General features: G+C 46.8%; 2 protein-coding genes across 2 annotated transcripts in view; both read left to right on the top strand.

Moving 5' to 3' along the window:
• The window catches only part of LOC144138272 (kinesin-like protein KIF11), a 28,340-nt gene extending 22,768 nt beyond the window's left edge, over positions 1-5,572 (top strand). The window contains exons 20-24 of the mRNA XM_077670462.1: positions 156-239; positions 1,237-1,555; positions 3,608-3,741; positions 4,462-4,539; positions 5,047-5,572. Coding sequence (XP_077526588.1) covers positions 156-239; positions 1,237-1,555; positions 3,608-3,741; positions 4,462-4,539; positions 5,047-5,136 — 705 coding nt within the window. The 3' untranslated portion in view covers positions 5,137-5,572. The remainder of the gene's footprint in view (positions 1-155; positions 240-1,236; positions 1,556-3,607; positions 3,742-4,461; positions 4,540-5,046) is intronic.
• A 6,457-nt stretch (positions 5,573-12,029) lies between these two features.
• LOC144138271 (major facilitator superfamily domain-containing protein 6-like) lies at positions 12,030-19,726 on the top strand. Its single transcript, XM_077670461.1, has 2 exons — positions 12,030-12,396; positions 16,343-19,726. The coding sequence occupies exon 2, from the start codon at positions 16,436-16,438 to the stop codon at positions 18,350-18,352; it is 1,917 nt and encodes a 638-aa protein (XP_077526587.1). The 5' UTR covers positions 12,030-12,396; positions 16,343-16,435; the 3' UTR covers positions 18,353-19,726.
• The last annotated feature ends 1,862 nt before the right edge of the window (positions 19,727-21,588 follow it).

The following is a 21,588-nucleotide window of genomic DNA, read 5'->3' as shown; positions in this document are numbered from 1 at the left end:
GTGACTTTATCAAGTACCAAGGCATACACTGCTGCTGCTAGTTTTATTGGGAAGCAACCAGCTAGGGAGCAAACTGCCCAGCCTCTTGGTCGCAAGGAACAAAGCTGGGTTTGGTGGTGGTGCGAACTATGGCATGCTTGCCATCTGTTTTGCAGGCAGAGGAGTCTCTCCACGACCTCTCCAGCATCCACACAATGGCCGAAGACAGTGCGACTGCTGAAGTGGCTCGCTTCTCGCAGGTGGGTTTCGCTTAGTTCCTGCCACATTCCCCATCCCTTCCCTGATGTTGTTGTAGCCCGAGTGCGCTACTATATACTATGTGTTCTCATACGTTCATTTGAAGATATGACAGCTCCTTTTGTGCAAGTGATCGGTGCAGTGAAAATTTCTTAATGTAACGTCACGTTTACCTTACCTTTCTGGTTGTGGATTGGGAAGAGTCTGCTTGGCAGGTGACACAAGAACTTGCATTGGCTCTAGCCACTTTTTTTTTTTTTTCCCCACCTTGCACCAGTCACGACTCTCTTAACCTTGCACTCCTTTCTGTTACTCCTTTATTGTACTATTGTTATAAATTGAAAAACCAACAACGGAGCGCGTGGCTTTCAGTACATGCCGCACATCATGCCGACGGGCCGCGTATGCGCACTGCTAACAAGTTACAAGAGTTTGTGTCCAACATTGATATGGAAACACCGTCGTTCGGCGTTGTTGGTATTTCAATTTATCGCGATTGTACATTGGGCCTTCATGCTCTTGCTAACTTTTGTGAAGCTCAGCATTGGCGCACTCACCTGCCCCACCCCTGCTGTTTTCAGTTGTGTAACAGCCAATTGCTTTTCAGCTGTGGTGTGCAAATGGGAAGTAAACAAGCGGTAAACATGTCTCGCTTGCATGCCATTTTAATGGGCATGCAACGCAATTTTTGCATGCCCCTACCTGGCTGTGCGTGGTGCACTTGTGGAAGGCAACACTTGGCACATGCCACCACAAGGTCCCTATTTTACCACCACAAAGTATCAGCTCACGCTGGCCATCAAAATTTGGACCATTTACCTTCTAATAATGGACATACCCCTTACTTTATTTTAGAAAAATTAGTTTATTTTATTTTTATTTAGAATTTTAGATTAGAATGGATTGGATTAGATTAGATTTAGAATAAATCGGAAACTTTATTTTAATTGAAGCGTTGGGCCGTGCAGCCTTTAGCGTTCCACCTGTGCATTTTTCCAGACCCTGGCCAACCAGAAAGCCAGCACCGAGAGCCGGCTTGCAGACTGCATCAGCAACGTGTCCCAGGCGGTCTCTGCTGGCGCAGAGGCCCTGCTCTGCCGGGCCCAGGAGGCCAAGGCCTCGGCCGACAACTTGGACAGTGAGGTGGCAGAGGCCTGTGACCACCTCGTGTTGACTTGCCGGCGTGGCTCGGAGCTGACTGCTGCCACAAAGGACTCCGCAGACTCTCTTCATGTGGGCATTGTGGACGACATGGCCAGGTGCTCCACCACAGTGTCGGGCTTCTTCGGGAATGAGCTCCAGGAGTACACCCCTACCGGTGAGAGAGAGAGAGAGAGAGAGAACGCCACGACAGGTGCACTGCAACCTCTCCTTGCTGAGGGCTGTTGCTGTGTGACCACCTCGCAGGAATGCAGTTGAATCGTTGCTTAAGATAAATCACTGCTCAAAAAATACCTGTGCAAAGCACACTTCACTTACCAGAACTTTGTGCACGTGTTCAAGCTTTGATAGTAGTCTAACAATCAACTTGGGGGAACAGTGGACTGAAGCCTTTGAAGGGCACCCGTTTTCAACAGGCGTGATGGTTGATGTGGGGATGGTTTTGGGGTGGCAGAATGATGGCAATCTCTATTGTATGCATGACCTTGGCACTGCACTACCTAGGCACTGCTACCCTGCGATTGTGACAGTTGGGGTAACAACCGTATTATTTCTGTGTTTGTTTACAGTGTTCCTAGTTATGGCTACTGCAGTGTTGAGAGTTTGGCCCTACTCGGTGGCTTTTCTAGCAACAAGCAGCATTTCGAAGGAAGCAGGACTACTAAAGGCCTTCTTTGTTTGCAGTTTGGCAGCAAAACTCTATACCTGTACCCCCCAACGGTTTCATCTTCATGGGCAAAAGTGCCAAGGCCTGGGACGCCGAGCGCATGCATAACTGCATTATGGATGAGGCACCTGTGAAAATGGGACCCCCCCCCCAACCCTGTGTTCCTAGTAAAGATTGTTTGCCGATTATCTTTGAAGGTTAGGCAAAATCTACTGACGCTAAATAGAGCAGTTCTTGCCTAAGACGCCGAGCGCATGCCAGGCTAGGCAGGACCCGGCATTTGCTGCCAGAGAAGCCGAGCGTATTTTCAGGTATTAGAGCACCGCCACTGAGGCACGCAAGTCAGCAACAGTGACAATTTTAGTGTTTGTCAGTGCTGCGAGACTGCCGCATCTACGGCCTCGCCGTTTACTTCAACCTGGTCGTTTAACAACACTACTGAAGATGCAGCAAAACAGCATCTTCACACGCACTTCTGCTGCTGAAATGCTGTTAACACGCGTTCTTAGATTCACATTCGGGCCGACATCAGTTGCGCGCAGCCGCAGAGCAGGGGGGACAAGCTAAGCCTACCAGCGTTGAGACTAAAACATGAACAACAAAATGGCAGTGCCCATGGACTGTTGCAGTGTAAACAAATGTCGCGTGATGCGAACTGGCCAATGATCATGGCAGCGACACGGAACGATAGGAGAAAAGTGCCGGTACTCTGTACCCTTATCTAGTTACACTAGCCGAGCACAAGTGACTAGCCCGCTGAGATGACTAGAAACATTTCATACCCTCCTCCATCACCATTCGTAGCGGTTTACAACAGCTTTGCTGGACATCCACTTTCTCAAGGCAGGATGGCGACCAATTTTTATCCCATGAAATCTGCATTGTATCTGCACTGAGAATTAGTCTCTCTCTTTTGCTTTATTAGAATTTTGCCACACTATTTAAAAAAATTAACAGTAGTGCAGGTTTCACTTATAAGCGATATTTCCTACTGATTTTCAATGCTTTCAGGCTTGGTACTTCCAGGCTTGGCCATATGTAGAAAAACTGCAGATTTTTTTTTTTTTTCCTCTTTCTATTATGCCAACTAAATTTGTCGGAATATAGAAGAAAAAATAAAAAATTACCTTCCGAGCCTTGTGCCACTTCGTCCTGAGGCACACTTTCTGAATATTTTTAAAGCAGGAGATATTGTGACTAGTCTTGTCTATTGAATGAAAAGCATGTCAAGAATTCCTCTCAATAGTGGTTCATTTTCATGCAGTCAACTTGCACAAGAAAGAGGCCTGAATGAAAGTGTAATCATTCTGCATCCTTCAGCCAACTTGTGCTACCTGTTCAAGAAACACAAGTGTGTACAGCAGTCGTAGTTCATGGAGTAAGCTCGTAATTTGAGTGCTCTATGCAAGGCAACAGCAGCTTCACTAAACTTCCACGATGCCAAACTTAGCGCAATCGCAAATGTCGTAACTCTCATCGCCGCCTTCTTGTGGGTGGCCCCCCGCGAGTCCTCTCAGCCTGAGCATCCCTTGCTTTCCCTAGGATGCACCCCACAGAGGCGGGAGTACAGGTTTCCCAGGAGCCTGCCACGGACATCTCCGTATGAGCGAATCCTGAGCAGGGTTCGCCTGACCATTGATGGATCAGCAGCCGTTCCCCAGCCAGGCTCAAATGAGGTGAGTGGGGGAAAATTATGCCACCACCGCAGTTAAACCTGAGCGCGACAATTGTTGCTGCAGTGGAATTGCTGCTACAACAACATAGTTTTTCCTGCGAGCAAGAATAAGCGGACAAGAATTTCTCTCGCCAAGCTGATTTGCTGTAATGAAGTTTGAGAGCTGGCTGGCTTGCTTGGTCATAAATCGTTTTCCTATTCCCATGCACTCGGTGACTTCAGGAGGGGAAGGTCATCTTTTACTCGCAAACTGTTGCGTTAATGCAATAAGAGCGAAGTACACTTAACTTTTTTTTAACACAAACCACCAAGCCTCCAACTAAGTTAAAAAAAAATACCTTGGCAGTGGCTAGCTCTGTCAGTTTTGGCTGAACTTGTCAGTGAATCTGTAGGCATCTGCTTTGACAACCCGACATTAAATGGTCTCAATGTCGATTGAGCTACTAGAGGGGAAACTAGAGCGTGCATATTTGCAGCAGAAAGCAACTTCCTAAAGACGTATCTGTATATGCTATCCTGATAAGCTTGATATTTGCCTTTGGAATACTACGTATTGCGTACTATTCTGGAGCTTTGGAGTGATAATTTTAAACACCCTTTCAATTTCGTGTGCTACAATTTAGTATACTAATGGGGCTCCAAGGCTTGGCTAAATTGGGGTCATTGCATGACACTGTATTTTAGAAAGTTACTTTTTTTTTTTTTTTTTTTCTTCAAATAGATTGACGCAGCTCCATTGGAGTTGAAAGAACAACCATGTTCCTCATCATCGGCTGACTCCCTGGCAGCGAACGCTACGGTATGTCTGCCAAAGGCATTTCCTACTGTGATGCACTGCACCTTTGTTTTGTCTGGGTGCACAGCAGAAAGCAGAGTATTCGGGCCACACTAAGTGTTCTGCAGAATACTGCGCCCGAGTGCACTGTTAGTGTCGTACTCATCTTAGGCTTTGTCTCTATCTACCTAAGCTTTTGTCTCCAAGGTAAAAGGAACCCTGCAAAATATGAGGATGCGTGTTGGGAAACTATAAACCTCTTTTCTCTACTCGTCACTCCGCTGAAGCACATGCTCAGTCGACAGCGGACCTAAGTGCTGTGTTCTTAGCGTTATCCTAGTTCGCAGTATCAACCGTTAGCGCTTGAATTCCTGCATGCAAAATTGACTTCACAAGTGAAAATGCCTGCTATTTAAGACTACTATGGGACTTTCACCAATGCACGCAACAAGAACAAATCTGGGTTGTAATGGGGCCTATCAGTAGATGTTCGTGCTTTTAAAGCTGGTATTTTTTTGCCCTCTCGTGTAGCTTGACAAGGAAAATGTCCACCGCCGGGCTGGCAAGCCGAAGAAGGTGCCGCCTCAAACCAAGAAGCAGCTGAGGACGAAGAACACTTGACCCTGCTTCTGCCTCGTAGGCTGCGCACGCTTTAGTGCGCTTAGATTTTATTTATTTGTATCGTATTTTTATTTATATTGTATTGTATGTGGTATTCGCACTTTTATTGTATCGACAAATGCCCCCTCTTCAGAAATGACGTCCGTATGTGCTATGGTGCGAATTAAGTGGTATTAAGTTGTCGGTTGACCTGTGTGAATGCATGTTGTGCAATGAGTGCTTATGTGACAATGGCACAATGTTTGTTCGGCCATACTGTGTCTGCTTTGGTTTAACGTGCTGGACACTTACAATGAAACTTCTGGCGACTCTTAATGCATCACGCACGCATGTCTTTGCGTGTCTTCGTACCACTTAAAGCACGACTTGATTGTAGGGGCTGGATAGATATTTTTAGCGATGGTGTGTGACAAATAAATCTGTTTTGAGCAACATTTCTCTTGCACCCGAAGTTGCTTCAATTCCCCTGTTTTATGCAGTACATGCTGTGTCCTCACCTCAATGCCACGGTCGAGTTTGTGCAGAGCTTTTGTTTTTTAACCAATTTTGAGTACTTAGTAGGTTTTCTGCATTGGTGGTCTATCTGTGTGCTTCCTGCATGGGGCTGTTCTGTTGCCTGGCTGGGTTGGCCACTCTGACGAAGTGGAGGCTACCTTTTGCGAACGTGATTGCATTTCACTTCTTTCTACTGTCCTGTACACTCAATATGTGCAACACAAATGCTTCATTAGGAAACTGAAGTATAGGCTCCTTCCAGACTGCATGTGCATGTTCTGCGCATTTGCAGCTAGAGGTACCATTATAGTGTAGCTGACCTAGTCTTGTTTGATCTCGTGCCTTCACCAGCCACACTTTTGACCTCCAGTAATGTTCACATTAAAGATCCCGAGGTGGTCGAAATTAATCCGGAGCCCTCCATTACGGTGTGCCTCATCGCCTGCGTTGCGTCGGCGCGTTAAACCCTACAATCAATCAACCCGCAGTAAGTTTGAGAATAGGGGAAAATAAAATATCTGAAGTAGCATTCAATGGACTGCCTGGGAATCCCCACAAAGTATCGAGTGTCAATTCAGCGAAGTGAACTTTGTTTCTTATTGGACACAATCTAGGTTTCCCGTTTCATCAGGTGTGGGTTTTACTAATGAGCAAACAGTTCATCTACAATGTATATAATTACATACTTGTTCTTTTCTTTTTTTGTGTGTGTGCATTGTACACTTCTATTCTCTCTAAAGTGTAATTTGGAATTTTGTTTCTCACATTAGTAGCTTGCACATGTGAATTTTTCACATTCACATTCAATCTTGCATCGTTCCCCTCAGTAAGGCAGGTTTGTTTGACGTAGTATATAGAAATTTTACTGAAATTGCTCATTTTCTCTTTCATTGCACTAAAGTCCAAAAGCTGCACATCGGAGCTTTATTGAGATGAGCGCAATGCTGCTGCTGCTTTTGTACAACAAACTCTGACCTGGAACCAAGCTCCATGTGGTGAGGGTCTGTTATGGATACTCCCAAGCTTAAGGTGCATACTATGTGCGTTTTGCCTGATATAGTATTGCGGTTTTCAACACGATGTGCAATGGACACTTCACTCACTGGACTTGAGTGCTTCTGCACCTCAGTCTTTTCTCAAAACATTTCTGGGAGGTCGCGGTGAGGTACATCGCTCTTTAAAAGTAAACTTGCCAAGGACACCCACCAATCTTCACCCCCTCAGCATTAAGTACTACACTGTGTGCTTCATTTGATGTGTTTCACTTTAAGCCTGGACAATCCCAACCCACTTTTGTCATGGAAGTTCTGTACGACGAAAAGGGAAAGCAAAAAGGCAGAACTGAATTTTTGGACTGTCCCCTCGAGGTGCACCTAAAATAAACGGAACAGACTTTTCCCCTGTTTGTCTTTTTCTCGTGCTAAACTGAAAACGCTGAACCCTATGTACAGTGTGGAGAGCCTCACGTTTGTCTGTGCAGTTTTAGAAGTTATTGCAATGCGAACATAGTGGCATGTTGAGGTGTTTAAAAGGCATGACACCATCTCTCTTACGTTAGCCTGACAATGAAGTGTGTCCACTGGTGCTATGGAAGTCATTTTACCATCCTCTCTTTAGGTGTGGGGCACGCTGCATGTTTTGTGGAGTCACTTGGCACGCGATGCACCTTTCAGTAGTGCTTTCTGCTGTTTTGGTAAACCTGTGAAGAGCTGATGTGTGCACACAGTGTTGAAGCACAATGGCGCTTTTCTCCTGTCTGTTTCAATGGGCACGCATAAACCAAGCTCCTTTCCGGTGACAAAAACTGACTCGAGAGACAAGTTTTGACCTTGTGAATGCTTCCACAATCCAAAATGGGAGGGGGAAGGCATGTCTTGGCCTCGCCAAACTTGCACAGCACGGTGCTCGTCATTTGAGACGTGTACACTCCACAACGTGCTTCTTTTAGAGACATCCTATGCAGGTACTCTAGCTGGATGTACTTTTAATGGCAAAACATTAAATGACGTATTGAGTGAACAAGCCAGCGCTGGCGGCAGCATAACTGCTAACTTGCGTGACTGTGGAGTGTTCCGTAGTGCATACTTTGCAAGAAACATAAAATAGATCGCACTGCTGGGCAGCTCCTGGGCATGTGCAGAGTGACGTGGAAATCTGAGAGAGCTGTGGTAGGCGCGATTACTGTTTCGGATCTCGCAACAGCAGCACGTTATAAAGCACACGATGCAGTGCCCTCAACAAGTGGCCCAACAGTCCCTGGTGAGCCAGGCCACTCTGCAATGTTGCACGAATTTATCGCAAAACTCTATAAACATTACTCCCGGTGCAAAACTTGTAGCATTTGGTGGCATTCAATTTTACATGGCTTTTTTTTGCATTAGCAACTTGTAAGGAGTGCTTGGGTGTTGGGTTTCGCACTTTAAAAATATGCAGTGGCTAAAATTTGCACGAAGCGCAGCATGAACATGGAAAGTGTGACTAGGGTGAGCTGTACAGGCAGTGTTTAATGGAGGGAGAGGCTATGGTTTTGAACCTGTTGAGATGCATACACTCGTTGCGAGAGACTGTATTTGCGGCATATCTTTTACAGTGAAGCCACCCCTACTACCACCGAGTACTAGCACGCCTGTGTTGTCACACCCGCAAACAGCTGTGAACAATACATAAGCACCACAAGTGCTGCATCAAACAACCTCCTGTTTTGCTTGTTTATGAAGTCGCCCAGACTCCAGGGCAATAGTCCCATTTCCCCAAGATTTCCCTGACAGTGCGCCTAATGTCGCACTTCGAGGTCTAACAGCGTTAACAGGCACCTGCAGCTTGACATACAATGGGAATCACTTTGTTTGGCTAGTTAAAAACGTTGAGGCTAGCTGAAGTTATGCCAAACAAGTGTAGTGCACATAAACGTGAACATGTACGCTGACCCCCGGGATTTTCAGTTTTGTGAGAGTACAAACCCTCCAAATGCATACCCAGCCTGCAAATACGCAGTCCGAATGCATTTATTTTTTGCAATTGTATGCAAATTCTGTCCAGAACTAGCTATGCTCCAACATATAATTCTGGAATGTGCGATCGCAACCAAGCTCTAACACCCCTTTCCACCCATTCGTTTCCCAAGCTGTGAGAGCTTGGTTCTATTGACCATTTGTTGACAGGACCGCCCTATGGACTAGTGGACTGGGCCCTTCTGATGACCCAGGCAAAGGCAGCTAGGGCAACACAGACTCCCCTATCGTTCTCATTTCTCTCTCGGTCTCTCCCTCTGCGATTAAGAGGCAACGCAGTCCTCCCGGCCTTTTTAAATTTCGTTGACATATCCAGTGGTGTATTGCTAACGTGCACACCAGTGATAGAATGACGTAAGATGTGAACATATGTTCACATCTTACGTCATCCCAGGCAAATCCAAAAGAGATGGGTGAGACAGGAATAAGTACACCAGTGAATACCGTCGGCGATTTTCAATGTTGGTGTTGAAAAACACGTACAAGGAGGGCTGGCTTTTGTCTCGAACAATTAACGCAGTGCCTATTCTGTGGACCAGTCCACAGGATAGTGTTCAGCTTTATTCTGTGGACTAGTCCACAGGATAGTGTTCAGCTTTATTCTGTGACCAGACCACAGAATAATGTTCAGCTTTATCCTGTGGACCATTTGAGGCGGTGCTTGGCGGTGTTGTTCGGCGCGGTCGTGTCGGGCAACATTTTTTTTTTTTTTTAGATACTTATTTCAGTTTCGTAACTGCGCCTTCCAGGGCGGGCGCTCCGGTCGCGTGTTGCGCGGTGTCGGCGGCAGCGTTGACGGCATGGAGGAAAGAAAAGCTTGTTGACGGTGTGCGCCGTTCCGCTGAGCTCTAAGTTGCGGTGTGTAGTGCATGCGTGTCTGCTCTACAAGTTTCTTCTTTTCGCGTGCGAGAACCTTGCTTCTTCAGCGCGCGGTTGTGCGGCCAACTTAACTTAGCGTTTTCTGCGTGGTTTGTCCACAGGTTTGTGATCTGGTTTACAAAAAACCTAGGCTATGAACCTAGTAACACATATTTTTGATGCCGATTTTGAACGTACTGCAACATTTTTTTTAGCAAGCCTGCCCCTAAGTCAACTGAAGCCACGCCAAGCTTGTTGTTCTATAATAAACATTGCGACTACATGACTACATACAGGGTGTTGCAACGATAACTGGAACACTTTAAAAAATTTTCCTGAGCGATCCGCCGCTCTGTTCGCGCTCAAACTTCACACAAAGGTCGCATTTTGTGGTCTATTTTGTTTGACACCGGGAACAACAATGGTACTTACCTGTTTATTCTGAAAATAAATAAAAACGATTTTCGCCTATGGGAAAATGGCCGCTGATTTGAACGTGCGAGCCAGCGCAAGTTGATGTTGGAACGACGGAACCACCTGCAGAGTGAAACGCACGTTTGGGATTCCCGTACTGAGCCAAATGGTGCAGCAGACGATCAGAAAATGCACCTAGAAATGAGCTAACAGACGATCAGAAAACCCGGTTTTCGGGCTCGCACGTCCAAATTGCCGCCATTTTCCCATAGGCGAAAATCGTTTTTATTTATTTTCAGAATAAACAGGTAAGTACCGTTGTTGCTCCCGGTGTCAAACAAAATAGACCACAAAATGCGACCTTTGTGTGAAGTTTGAGCGCGAACAGAGCGGCGGATCGCTCAGGAAAATTTTTTAAAGTGTTCCAGTTATCGTTGCAACACCCTGTACAAAGTTCGCGTGAGACAAATACGGCACAAACTGAGCGTCCTGTAGCGTTAAAACGGTCGGCATCATGTCATCGGGAGTTGAAGACGTTTCTTTGCCCGCCTAATTTTTGTGAACGTGAACTCGGCCGCATTTCGCCGCATCGTGGTCGTCGTGGTGTGGAACGTAGGGCTCGCCGCTTCGGAAGTCTTTGTTGATTTCGTGTGTTCTGTTATGCTGTATATATAAATGCCTGACGACGACATTACGCTACCTGCATCGCTTGCTGTGCGTAAAGGGGAATGCTGTTCTGATTAACGGAGTTGAAACCGTCGGGGAGGGACGGGGGGGGGATAGAAGTATACAGCTTTGCTGTAAAAGTCTCTTGTCTTCGAAGCACGAAGCGTTCTAGCTCGAGGCGTAAAGGAGAGTCTCTGTGTTTTTCTTTTTTTTACTATGCTTTTTTTTTCTTTATTGCATATAGAACAAACAGACATCAGTGTCGGTTTAAAACCCGCTCACCGAACTTTGGTGGTCAAAAACTATCATACACATCGAAAGAAGACAATTCTTCTAAAATTGGTAACCACGCGTAAGCTCCGGGCACTGCATATTAATTACGCGTTACGAAGCGCGAGGCGTAAACGAGTGTCCGGGTGTTGTAGCACCGTGACATGAGAGGACGATTACGACGACGGGAGATGCCAGCCCCAGCCCCTAAGCGGCTCGGCCCCTAAAAAGAAGTAGGTGCCGACAGAAGTAACTGGAGCATGGGAGCTGTGGCCGAACCGCATATGAGCACCGTGTAGTTGCACCGGCGGTAAACGAAAGGGGCAGAACACGCATGCGCGCCTGCCGACGGTGATAGCATTAAGAATTTTTCGGTTTTTCTTCATTAGGCTGCTTGGTTTTATTAAAAGCTTTTTAGCAAGAGATTTCCTCCTCGTTCATTTTGTAAAAGACATAAGCATGTGCCCCATGCACAATGCATGTGCTCAGCCATCTCACAAGCGTCAGCTGCTTAAGTGGGCTGGGAAATTATATGTACTGTTCCTGTAAATAAAGATTCCTATTATTATTATCCGCTCGTACAGCCGGCTGTGAGGTAGGTCGGGGCGCCAAGACAGCACATGAAAGAAAACAGCGTGTTTACGGAGTCACGAAACGTTTTCGTCCACGGTCGTACAACCGAATGCACTGAAGAGGCAAAGTTCTCGCACAAGGGTAAAGACAAACGCAAGCGAAAAGAAGAAACTTGTAGAGCAGACACGCAACTACACACCGCAACTTAGAGCTCAGCGGACCGGCGCACGCCGTCAACGCAGCCGCCTAAAGTCCCTCCAACTCGCGACCAGAGCGCCCACCCGGGAAGGCACAGTCGGCGCAGTTACGACATACGAAACTGAAATAAGTATCTAAAAAAAAAAAAATGTTGCACGACACGACCGCGCCGAACAGCACCGCCAAGCGCCGCCTCAAATGGTCCACAGGATAAAGCTGAACATTATTCTGTGGTCTGGTCCACAGAATAAAGCTGAACACTATCCTGTGGACTGGTCCACAGAATAAAGCTGAACACTATCCTGTGGACTGGTCCACAGAATAGGCACTGCGAAAAAGAAAACAAATTTTGTCTTTGTTTACGTGGCGGCGCGTAGCGGCGGGGCCTTGCACTAGCGCCGACGGCGCCGGCCCGTGTATTTCCGGTTCTTTTGCCTGGCGCACTATCTCCGTTCATAACCTCCGTCTAAAGTGAATTTTTGTCCTTTTTTTCCTTTCCGCTCGTTTCTGGTTCGTAGTTGGTTATGACTTCCGAGCTGCCAGCTGCGATGTGCCCGCACTGTTCGCTCTTGTGCCTGCCGCTTTCCGTCGCCGGCTTTGGGAAAAGCACGAGAGCTGCGTGAATCGTGACGGCGCACAGCCTGCGTGCCACGAACCCACATTTTGGGACACGAGAAAGCGGCGTTCGATGTGACAGCGACATGGGCCAAACTTCATGCCGCGACGAGCCCCTGCTACGCATCTCGTAGCGGCATCGACGACCACACCTACGAACGTTAGTAACTTACCTTTCTTGCGTTTGTTAGTAGCGAAAAGTGCTCACTTTACATAGCGATCAACGTGCATTGTAAATTCCCGCGTTACCGTTCGCCTTTTTCAACACTTGAGCGTGCATGTGGTTGGGCCTTTAGCCCGCGAGTCGATCACAGGAGTTCTGAATTTGTTTTTAATGTTCTTGTAAAATGGCGCACACGCCCACCGTATGTAACTCCAGACCTCTGTCAATATAAAAATTAATGTAGCATTCCATGTCGAGTCGTGTGTGTTTAGAACATTCGCAGACCTGAGATTTGCTCAATCTTGCGTTACTAGTAGAACACCGCTTCCTGCGTAACGGGAAAAATGCACCGGAGGGTTGACGTAAAAGACTGGGAAGTTTTATTTTTCTTGTCTCTGTCTTTTGACAGCTTGCATGAGAGCACAGCGTCTGGCTAGCTTGTCGCTCAAAGAACGTCAACTGCGCGCGGCTGTCATGTGCGGGCTTTCGTTTCTGGCATGCCATCAGCATTGCAAAGAATTCCATTTTCGTTTTTTGTTGTTGCTGTTGTTGTTGCTGCTGTTTGCGAGCTTGAAAGCTGCGGTTGGCATCCGTTGATTACGGTAATTGTGTTTGCCGCTTTTATTTTTCCAGCCGCGTATGGTTACGCATCACATCTTGGTATAAATACTGGCCGCTGTACAACGCTGCGACACAGTTAATTCTCAAATACGCTTTGCTTTTGGGGAGCGAATTGCTAGTTGCATTTAAATGGGTCACATTTGAAACATGTATACCTTTCTGTATCCATTTGCGACCGGTGACAGCTGTAATGGTCGCTTTGGAAAGAAACGGCTGTACTTCACAACCAAATTTAAGGAACCGCCTAGGAAAAGCTGGTCGCGGTAGTTGTAGACTGCGGCTTGCCATTAGCGCCTCTCAAATCTCCTGAAAGGCGGGTGTAATACATAAATTTCCTGCATACATTCATAGAACTATTAAAGCTCGAATACAATCATTGTCTGTTGTGTGGTTGCCGTAGCAAAAATTCCAATATAAATTTGTATTGGTTGGTTATTAGTTCTATTTGAGTATCTATTGGACCAATACGAAATCTATTGGTCTGATAAAGTCACATGTACTGGTCCAATTAGACCAATAGGTATTTGTCGTATTGTCTAACAGACCAATAGCTGTTGGTTGTATCAGTCTTAGGCAGTCTAATATAGGTGTTATTGGTTTATAGGTGCTGATAAAAAATAGTTATAGGTGCTGATAAAAAAATAGTTATTTTTCTTTTGTGTAATTAACAAAACTAACACGGAATGCAAAGCGCTAGTATCTATGCGCACTGGACTTGTGTCAAGTCTTGATCAGTGCACCTAAACTATGTTTCTTTCGCAAGACTTGCCAGTAAGCATATCGGGGCACTGGCATAATGCTATATTACAGTATCTTCTATTTGGGCGTCAAAAAAGTGTTTGTGAAGCAGCATATGTGCATAATTTTGGCTCCCTCGCCTTTAATAATAATGCTGATTCTCGAAATGTACATGTATTTATTTGTACTGGGCAGCTGGACAGTTTCAATCAAACCTAAACATCACAGAGCTTTTTGTATTTCATAATTCTAAATTACGTTCATTTTCCTACAGTGATTCGCAAATGCTTTGTTCCTTTTAACTTAATATACATTTTCCCACCTCAATTCACAAATGATGTCCAGGCCCATACAATTTGCACGAATCAGCTTAATTAAATAACTGTTTTTACTGTACATGAACGCGAAAAATGGTTTTTCAGAAAAGAAAGCACTATTTTGCGACCCAAAACACCCTTCGGAGGTAGCAGTGACATAAAAACAACAAATCTGTGCACATTTTGGAAACAGTGTCGTTATGCATGTATCTGCACACCTGTAGCTGGTGTTAAATAAACAGATACATATACATGTTACCTACGTAAATGGCTTATTGTTAGACACATACCAAAGCACCAACAACTTCTCAACACGTGCGACACATATTTTGCAATTACCTCGCCTATCTTGAAGGGTTTTGGGGGGTGAGCTTGTCAGAGGACCTTCACCCGGCCGAATCTTCCGAATCTTACTGCAGTTCAGCACAGGCATCCCTGCTTTATGATGGTACCTAAAGCAATCCACACAATGTGCGATGACAACTCGCCACGGTGGCTCAGTGGCAAAGGCGTTGAGCTGCTGAGCATGAGGACGCGGGTTTGATTCCCGGCCGCGGCAGCCGCTTTTCTGATGGAGGCGAAAAGCAAAAACGCCCATTTGTTTCGGCTCACAAAAAAGATCCCCAGGTGGTTAAAAGTAATCCGGAGCCCTCCACTATGGCGCGCCTCATCACATGCGTTCCGTCGGCGCGTTCAACCCTACAATCAATCAATAGCAATGTGCGACAAATGCAATACAGGAAATGCGCTCGTCAGGGTTGTTTCATTGTTTTGCTGCAGCGTTAAAACACCAACAACTTCTCAACATGTGCACCACATATTTTGCAATTACCTCGCCTATCTTGAAGGGTCTTCGAGGGTGAACGTGTCAGAGGACCTTCACCTGGCCGAATCTTGCCGAAGTTCATCAAAGGCATCCTTGTTTTATGATGGTACTTAAAGTAATCCACGCAATGTGCGACAAATGCAATACTGGAAATGTGCTCGTCAGGGTTGTTTTATTGTTTTATGCCTTTCCCCTGCCATTTTTGCCGTTCTCTTACGTACGGGGTTTCATGTTCTCTGCTTATAATCTCGTTTTATTAGTTTTAATTGCTTCTGAAGTTTCTGGTGCTGCTATAGCCAGCACAGATAAACTAGACAGGATGAATGTTCGGGCAAGTTGATACAGTGTGATACGAAACAAAGGGGAACACCAGTGTAAGACAGGTAGATGCAACCACAACGCTTAGGCCAAAATTTTGTTGATTAGAAAATGGTGTAAATACCACCGCTGTCAATAGTAGGAGAAGGCAGAAAAGTTTAATGCGTCATTGGAGCAACCAGCTTAACATAAGACATTCTCATATCGTGGATGTGCGATATACTCAAGTTCTTTCTTTGATACAGTGTGGAGGGTGGTACTTAACGCTTCTTATCTCGACGCTCTGTTTGAGCTGCCTCAATTTTTTCGAGAGGAAGGTGTGTGGCATTGTAGTCTGGAAATAGATATCAGGGTATCCACGTGTTCCTTCCAAAACACTATTGTTGCCCTCTCGTTGATTTCCCTTTCTGTTGCTGTCACTGTAAGGCTTGCTCAGCTTTATCTCTCTGAGTAAGAATGCAGCAATCAGCGTTACCACATGCTGAGGAAACCCACCTACCAAGGAATGCTCTGTTTGCGCCATGAAAGTGACCTTCATAAAATGGTGATAGGACTTGCACACTCTATTTTTGTTGAGTGTTTTCATGGCAGCTTTTTTTTCTACAAACCTGGTGCATCCCTTTGCTGGGGCTTCCTTTCTTAAAACGAGTGGCACTGAGCTGAATATTAAAGTGAAAAAGTTAATCAGTGCTGCAAATTATTTTTGGTGTTGTCTAAAATAGATGAGCGTTACCATTCGACCATTGATGACACATACATTGGTGACGTTTTTGGAATTCTTGGCAGCACTCGGAAATATAAATTTATGTGACATATAATGTTTTTTTTTTGTAATCGTATACAGTAAACCCTTGTTATATCAAAGCCCTTGGAACAGCAAACTGGCTTTGTATAAGCAGTACTTCGCTCAAAACTGGTATGACGTAGTGGAAACCATTAAAACCCTACAAATATAGCAACATTTCGAGCGAGGTGACTTCATTATAATGGGTGTTTACTGTAGTTGGATAGAAGGATCCGTAACTTATATTATTCAAATTTTCACACCCGTTTTCACAACACTTTTTGCAACAGAGATTGTGACTAAGAATGCTATACGCATCTTCTCACTTACTTTTTACAGCTTCATCTCGGAGCCTGAAAGCCAAAGTGCAAGCCAGTGTTGGCGATCACAGATTCCACTAGTCGACTGTCTTCAGCCCGCAACACTCAAGGCATGAGTATGTACAACGTGCGGTCGTCACAGACCGTGGCCACGGCTTTCTTCAGCCTGGACGCCGCAGCCCGAGCCTGCCTGGACCCCTTCGTTCCGGTCTTCCTGCGACACCACGGCCTGAGCGCCTTGCAGGCCGGCACAATCCTCTCCGTCGCTGCCATCCTGTCTGGCGTCTTCGTTCCCGCCGCGATGTGGCTCCCGAAGTGGCGGCGGAACAGTTGGCGTGTTGTGCTGCTGGCAAGCAGTATAGTCTCTGTCGTGAGCTACGTCTCGCTCCTGGTCATACCGCCTGCCCCCGGTGGCAACGGCTGGGTGCCCCCGTGCATGGCCGATTCTGGCACCTGGCCCGCTGTGCCTGGTCAAGGCCTGCAGGGAGTTGCAGCAGGGGCTAGGAACAAGTCGTTTGAGGAAGCCACGAAGAACACCACCCAGCAGCCAGCACTGTCTCAGACATACGAGGCGCTTCCGACGGCAGTGCCGCTGACTGCTCCGGCAGGTCTACCGGCAACGGGAAAAGCAGTGCCGAACAAGCGGGTCAAAAGAGTTCGCAGAGAAGCAGTGCTCGTTGGAGGCAACGGTTCATCACTAGCAATCGGGCCAAAGTACAGTGTAGTGACGGCAGCACTGCCAGAAGGTACTGTGCCGACGCCGTTGATGCCTGCAGAGGTGAATGCAGTGGCTCCAGTGAACAACGTATCAAATGCTTCTGCTCTTCCCGGCACTGCCATACCCGTCAAGGACAAGAAGAACTCTCTTCAGGGACCGGTGGCCCCGCCCAACTGCCAGGGAGGGCAAACCAGTCCGGAGTGCCTCACAACTAACGACAACAGTGCCAGCTCCCAGGGCAGCGACATGGACCCATTCCTGGCCAAGGCTGCCCTCCTCCTCCTTGGCATGGCCGTGATCCTCGGCAGCTCCCTGCTCGCCTTGGCGAAGCTTGTGGCTGACGAGTCCTACTTCCATTTCCTCGACGAAATCGACGCCACCGAGAAGTCGCGCAGCCACGAGACGTATGCCGCGGTCGTCACGGCTCTCGTCCTCGGCGCCGTCGCCATCTTGGCGTCGCAGACCCCGTGCCTTCCGCTGCCCACTTGGGGCTTCCAGGAGGTGTACCTGGCGGCGTTCGGGACGCTGGTCTTCGCGTCGCTCCCACTCGCCGCCTTCTTTCCCGAGCCACACCAGCCGCTGCGTCGCCAGGCGACGTCGGGTGCTTGCCGCGGCGTAGTCAGTGCTCTCAAGAACGTTGAAGGTGGCCTTATTGCCCTCGGTCTCCTCTTGCTTGGGACCGTGGCCGGTCTTGAGCAGGCCTTCTTCATGTGGAGCCTTGAAGAGAATGGCCAGAAGATGGAACTCGGTGTTGTCCTCATGGCCAGGGCCGTGTCCAACGTGGCGTCCTTGTTCCTTCTTTGTGCCGGAGGCCTGCCTAGTCGACTTCTGCCGTGGCTGGGTGTGGCGATCGTCTGTGCGTCGGCTCGAAGTGCCTGCTATGTGCAGTCTGGCTGGGAACTTGCTGCCGCTGCGCAGCTGCTCTCCCCGCCATCCACGGTCCTCCTCTGGGTCGCCTGCGAGCGCTGGGCACGCCGGTCTTCGACGCGGCTTAGCACCGAGCGGGGTCTGATGGTCGTCATGCGCTGCTGCCACAGCGGACTCGGATTCTGTGTCGGATCTCTGGTGGGAGGACTGTTGGCTTCGTGGCTGGGAGTTCGTATTACGCTGGGTGTGAATGCCGTTGTTGGAACCTTGTTGGGACTGGCGATAATGGCCGCAAGCCGGTTCGTTGCAGCTCGGCCGCCTAGCTACGACCGGCTTCTCTGGGACCCGACGAGCCCAAACTCGGACAGCGAGTCTGAAGAGGAACTCAAGATGGCAGGAGATGCGAGTGCGGAAGTGTCGCCATCTTCACCCGTCGCATCGTGAACCTTTTTTTTTTCCCCCTGGTTAACAGACAATCTTCGACGTTCTTCGCTCGAAAAGACTGCCAAGTGGTTTGTTTTTGGTTCTTGATTTTCTTTTCCTGTCGTGTCTCACACAGGTGCATTTATGTTTTGTGTGCTTACTAGTTCATTAATCTTATCTCTTGATGAGGTTAATTGTTAACTGTACTGAGGCACTTGGCCTGTGCCCTAACCATGCTGCTGCAGTGCATAACTCAGGCCTGGACAGTATCTGAGAACTTTAATGGGCATTCCAGTGAGGCATGCAGGTTATTATGACTGCATTCAAAGGTGCGCTGTATTCTGACGGCACCAGATACACCAAACTGTGATCTCGCTGCTTGTACAAAGCATAATTAAACACTGAAGGGAAAAAAGAAACCTGTAATGTATAAAAGTCGCTTTGGGAACACCACTATGAGCGTTTCTCCGAGGTTCCTATAATGCCCACTGAGGCATAATTTCATCAGTGTCCAAGACTTGTGTCATGCATAATACTTGCCAAAAAAAGAAAACGGAGCCCTTGCTTGAACAAATTCATAAGCCATCGCATTTACTGAAGACAAGATTTGAGCCACTTGGCTGTGTCATGAAACATGCTCATGATATAACAATGTGCAGGCAGTGTGTACCTAGATGTCTCTGTGACTGCGTGGAGATTCGCCCAAGATGCTCACGAAACATGTCACGTGTTTCGAAAGTTTGTGTGCAATCAGATTTCACCGACCCAATGCCTGTGTGCACCCATTTTGTAGCTTTTTGTGCTAGCAGGTATTTAAGAATAACCTGTACATGCTACAAACACTTGTAACTGTGGTTTCTCCCCGAGACATTCATGTCACACCATGACATGGACCTAAATTTGCTTGCCATCAGGCAAAATAATATCATAATCATTAATTATTTTTATTGATGCTCTTTGACTCGAGCTGACCTGCAGGTCCAAACTTGCCTGGTGAGCTAATTCAGGGTTCTCTGTATAGTTAAGGATTTCTGAACCGTAAGCTCTTTAAACAATCGAGTGACGTTGTTGTAAGCTGTTGCTTGCCGTAAATTATGCATTCACAATCAGCTGAACATTGATCGGCTGCCAGTTACCTTGCCTAGTGGAAAGGAAGCTACGGTGAGCTTTTTGTACAGCACCATTCCACAAAGACATGTGCCTTTTCGAAGAGCTGCATACCATGACGTGCACTAGTCTTCGTTTGTGAGCATTATGCTAGTCAAGAATCTAGTTGGTCTCTTTGGGGCTCGTGTAATATAGTACCTGCAGGGAGTACTTTATAGCAGTGTTGTCCAAGACCTGTTTGTGTTTGTAGAATAAAGGAGTTGTGTGAGAATTGAAAAGAACCTGAAGATGTTTTTTGCAACTTTAGCTGTGATTCCATCATCTGTGACTTATTTTCCTGGTGTCTTAATTTCTCTTGTGCGGCGCCCAAATTTCTCATTAAGCTGGCCTGATGGATAAGTTACAAGCTAGAAAGTTGGTGGGTGGCTTGATAAAAGAAAAAAAAACGGTGCATAACCTTTATAAAACCAATTTTTTAACAGCAAAGCTGTTTAGCAAATCATTTTTTTGTGTCCACAGTTATAAATGCCAAGAAAATGCCGAGCATACCCACTTGTAGAGATTGGCCAAGAATGCGGAGAGCATACCCATTAAGACGAGGAGGTTGGCCAGGATTGGCCAAAACAAAAAAAAAATATAGCATTCACCATAATCGTGGCAACATTTGCTCGGAACGATTGCTCGGAACGAGAAAGACGCGTCATGGTGTGCGCCCCTCCAAGGTGGTGTCCAATGATTCTTCATCATCATCATCACCAGCCTATCTACACCCACTGCAGTGCAAAGGCCTCTCCCATTAATCTCCAATTATCCCGGTCCTGTGCAAACTGCGACCAATTTATCAACGCAAACTTCTTGATCTCATCTGACCATCTAACTTTCTGCCACCCCCTGCAACGCTTGCCTTCTCTGGGGATCACTCTGTTACCCTTAATGACCAACGGTTATTTTCCCTTCGCATTACATGCCCGGCCCACGTCCATTTCTTCTTCTTAATTTCTACTATGTCCCTAACACGCATTTGTTCCCTGACCCACTCCGCTCTCTTCTTGCCCCTTAATGTTACACCTATCATCTTCCATTCCGTTGCTCGCTAAGTTGCCCTCAATTTAAGTTGAACCCTCTTGGTGAGCCTCCAAGTTTCTGCCTAGGTGAGTACCGGTAAATGTAGCTGTCATACACTTTCTTCTTCAGGGACAATGATAGGCTGCCATTCATTATCTGAGAATGCCTGCCTAATGCACTCCACCCCATTCTTTTTCTAATTATCTCTGCCTCATGGTTAGGATCTGGGGTCAGAACTTGGCCTAGGCAGATATATTCGCTTACCACTTTCACTGCCTCACCACCTATTTCAAACCGCTGTGCTGTCCTGAAGTTATTGATCATTTTTTTAGTTTTCTGCATATTAATTTTCTGGCCCACGGTTCTACTCTGTTTGTCCAGTGCGGAAAGCATGCTTTGCAATTCGTCCCATGAGTTACTTAGCAAGGAAACGTCATCAGCAAATCTGAGGTTACTGAGGTTTTATCCATTAACCCTTACTCTCACCTGTTCCCAATCGAATTTCCTGAATACTTCTGGCAAACATGCTGTGAATAACATTGGAGAGATTGTGTCTCCTTGTCTGACGTCCAATGATTATCACTTCCAAAAAAATGAAGGAAGCTCACACTTACAGCAACAGTCTTGAAGTAAAGGTGGTTGTTGCAGCAAAGAAGAAGCAAACCTGCTGCAATCGTTTAAACCACTGTAATCTTCGTGAAGGTTGCGTACAGCTTCGCTACCCTCAAGTCTTGTGCGTTAGTGTAAGCTTCCTTCATTTTTTTTTTTTTACAGTGCAAAAGAGCAATTTTCAGCTCAATCTACTAGTATGCCTGATATTTTTGTTTGATATGCAAGTAGTGGTAATACGGTGTATGTATGCTACTACTGGGAGATGTGAGCAACTCAAACTGGCTGGGCAGTCGATAGTACAGCCAGCACAGCAGCACTTCTGCACCACTAGCTACTTGTCTCTACATCTCGCATTTCTGCGGCAATGTTCGGACGGTGCACTAAGATGGCCCCAGTGTTTCCTCCGCATTCACGCAGGGATGACAGCACAGGCAACAAGAGCAGCGAGCGGTCACTCGGTGCAGACCACCAAA

Source organism: Haemaphysalis longicornis, unplaced genomic scaffold (assembly GCF_048455015.1).
Source record: "Haemaphysalis longicornis isolate Haplotype H1 unplaced genomic scaffold, Haemaphysalis longicornis Haplotype H1 scaffold_5, whole genome shotgun sequence".
In the NCBI taxonomy this organism is placed as follows: domain Eukaryota; kingdom Metazoa; phylum Arthropoda; class Arachnida; order Ixodida; family Ixodidae; genus Haemaphysalis; species Haemaphysalis longicornis.
This window is presented reverse-complemented; position numbering and strand designations above follow the sequence as displayed.

Coding starts and splice junctions, on each gene's coding strand:
- LOC144138271 (XM_077670461.1), top strand. CDS start 16,436: ATGAGTATGTACAACGTGCGGTCGTCACAGACCGTGGCCACGGCTTTC.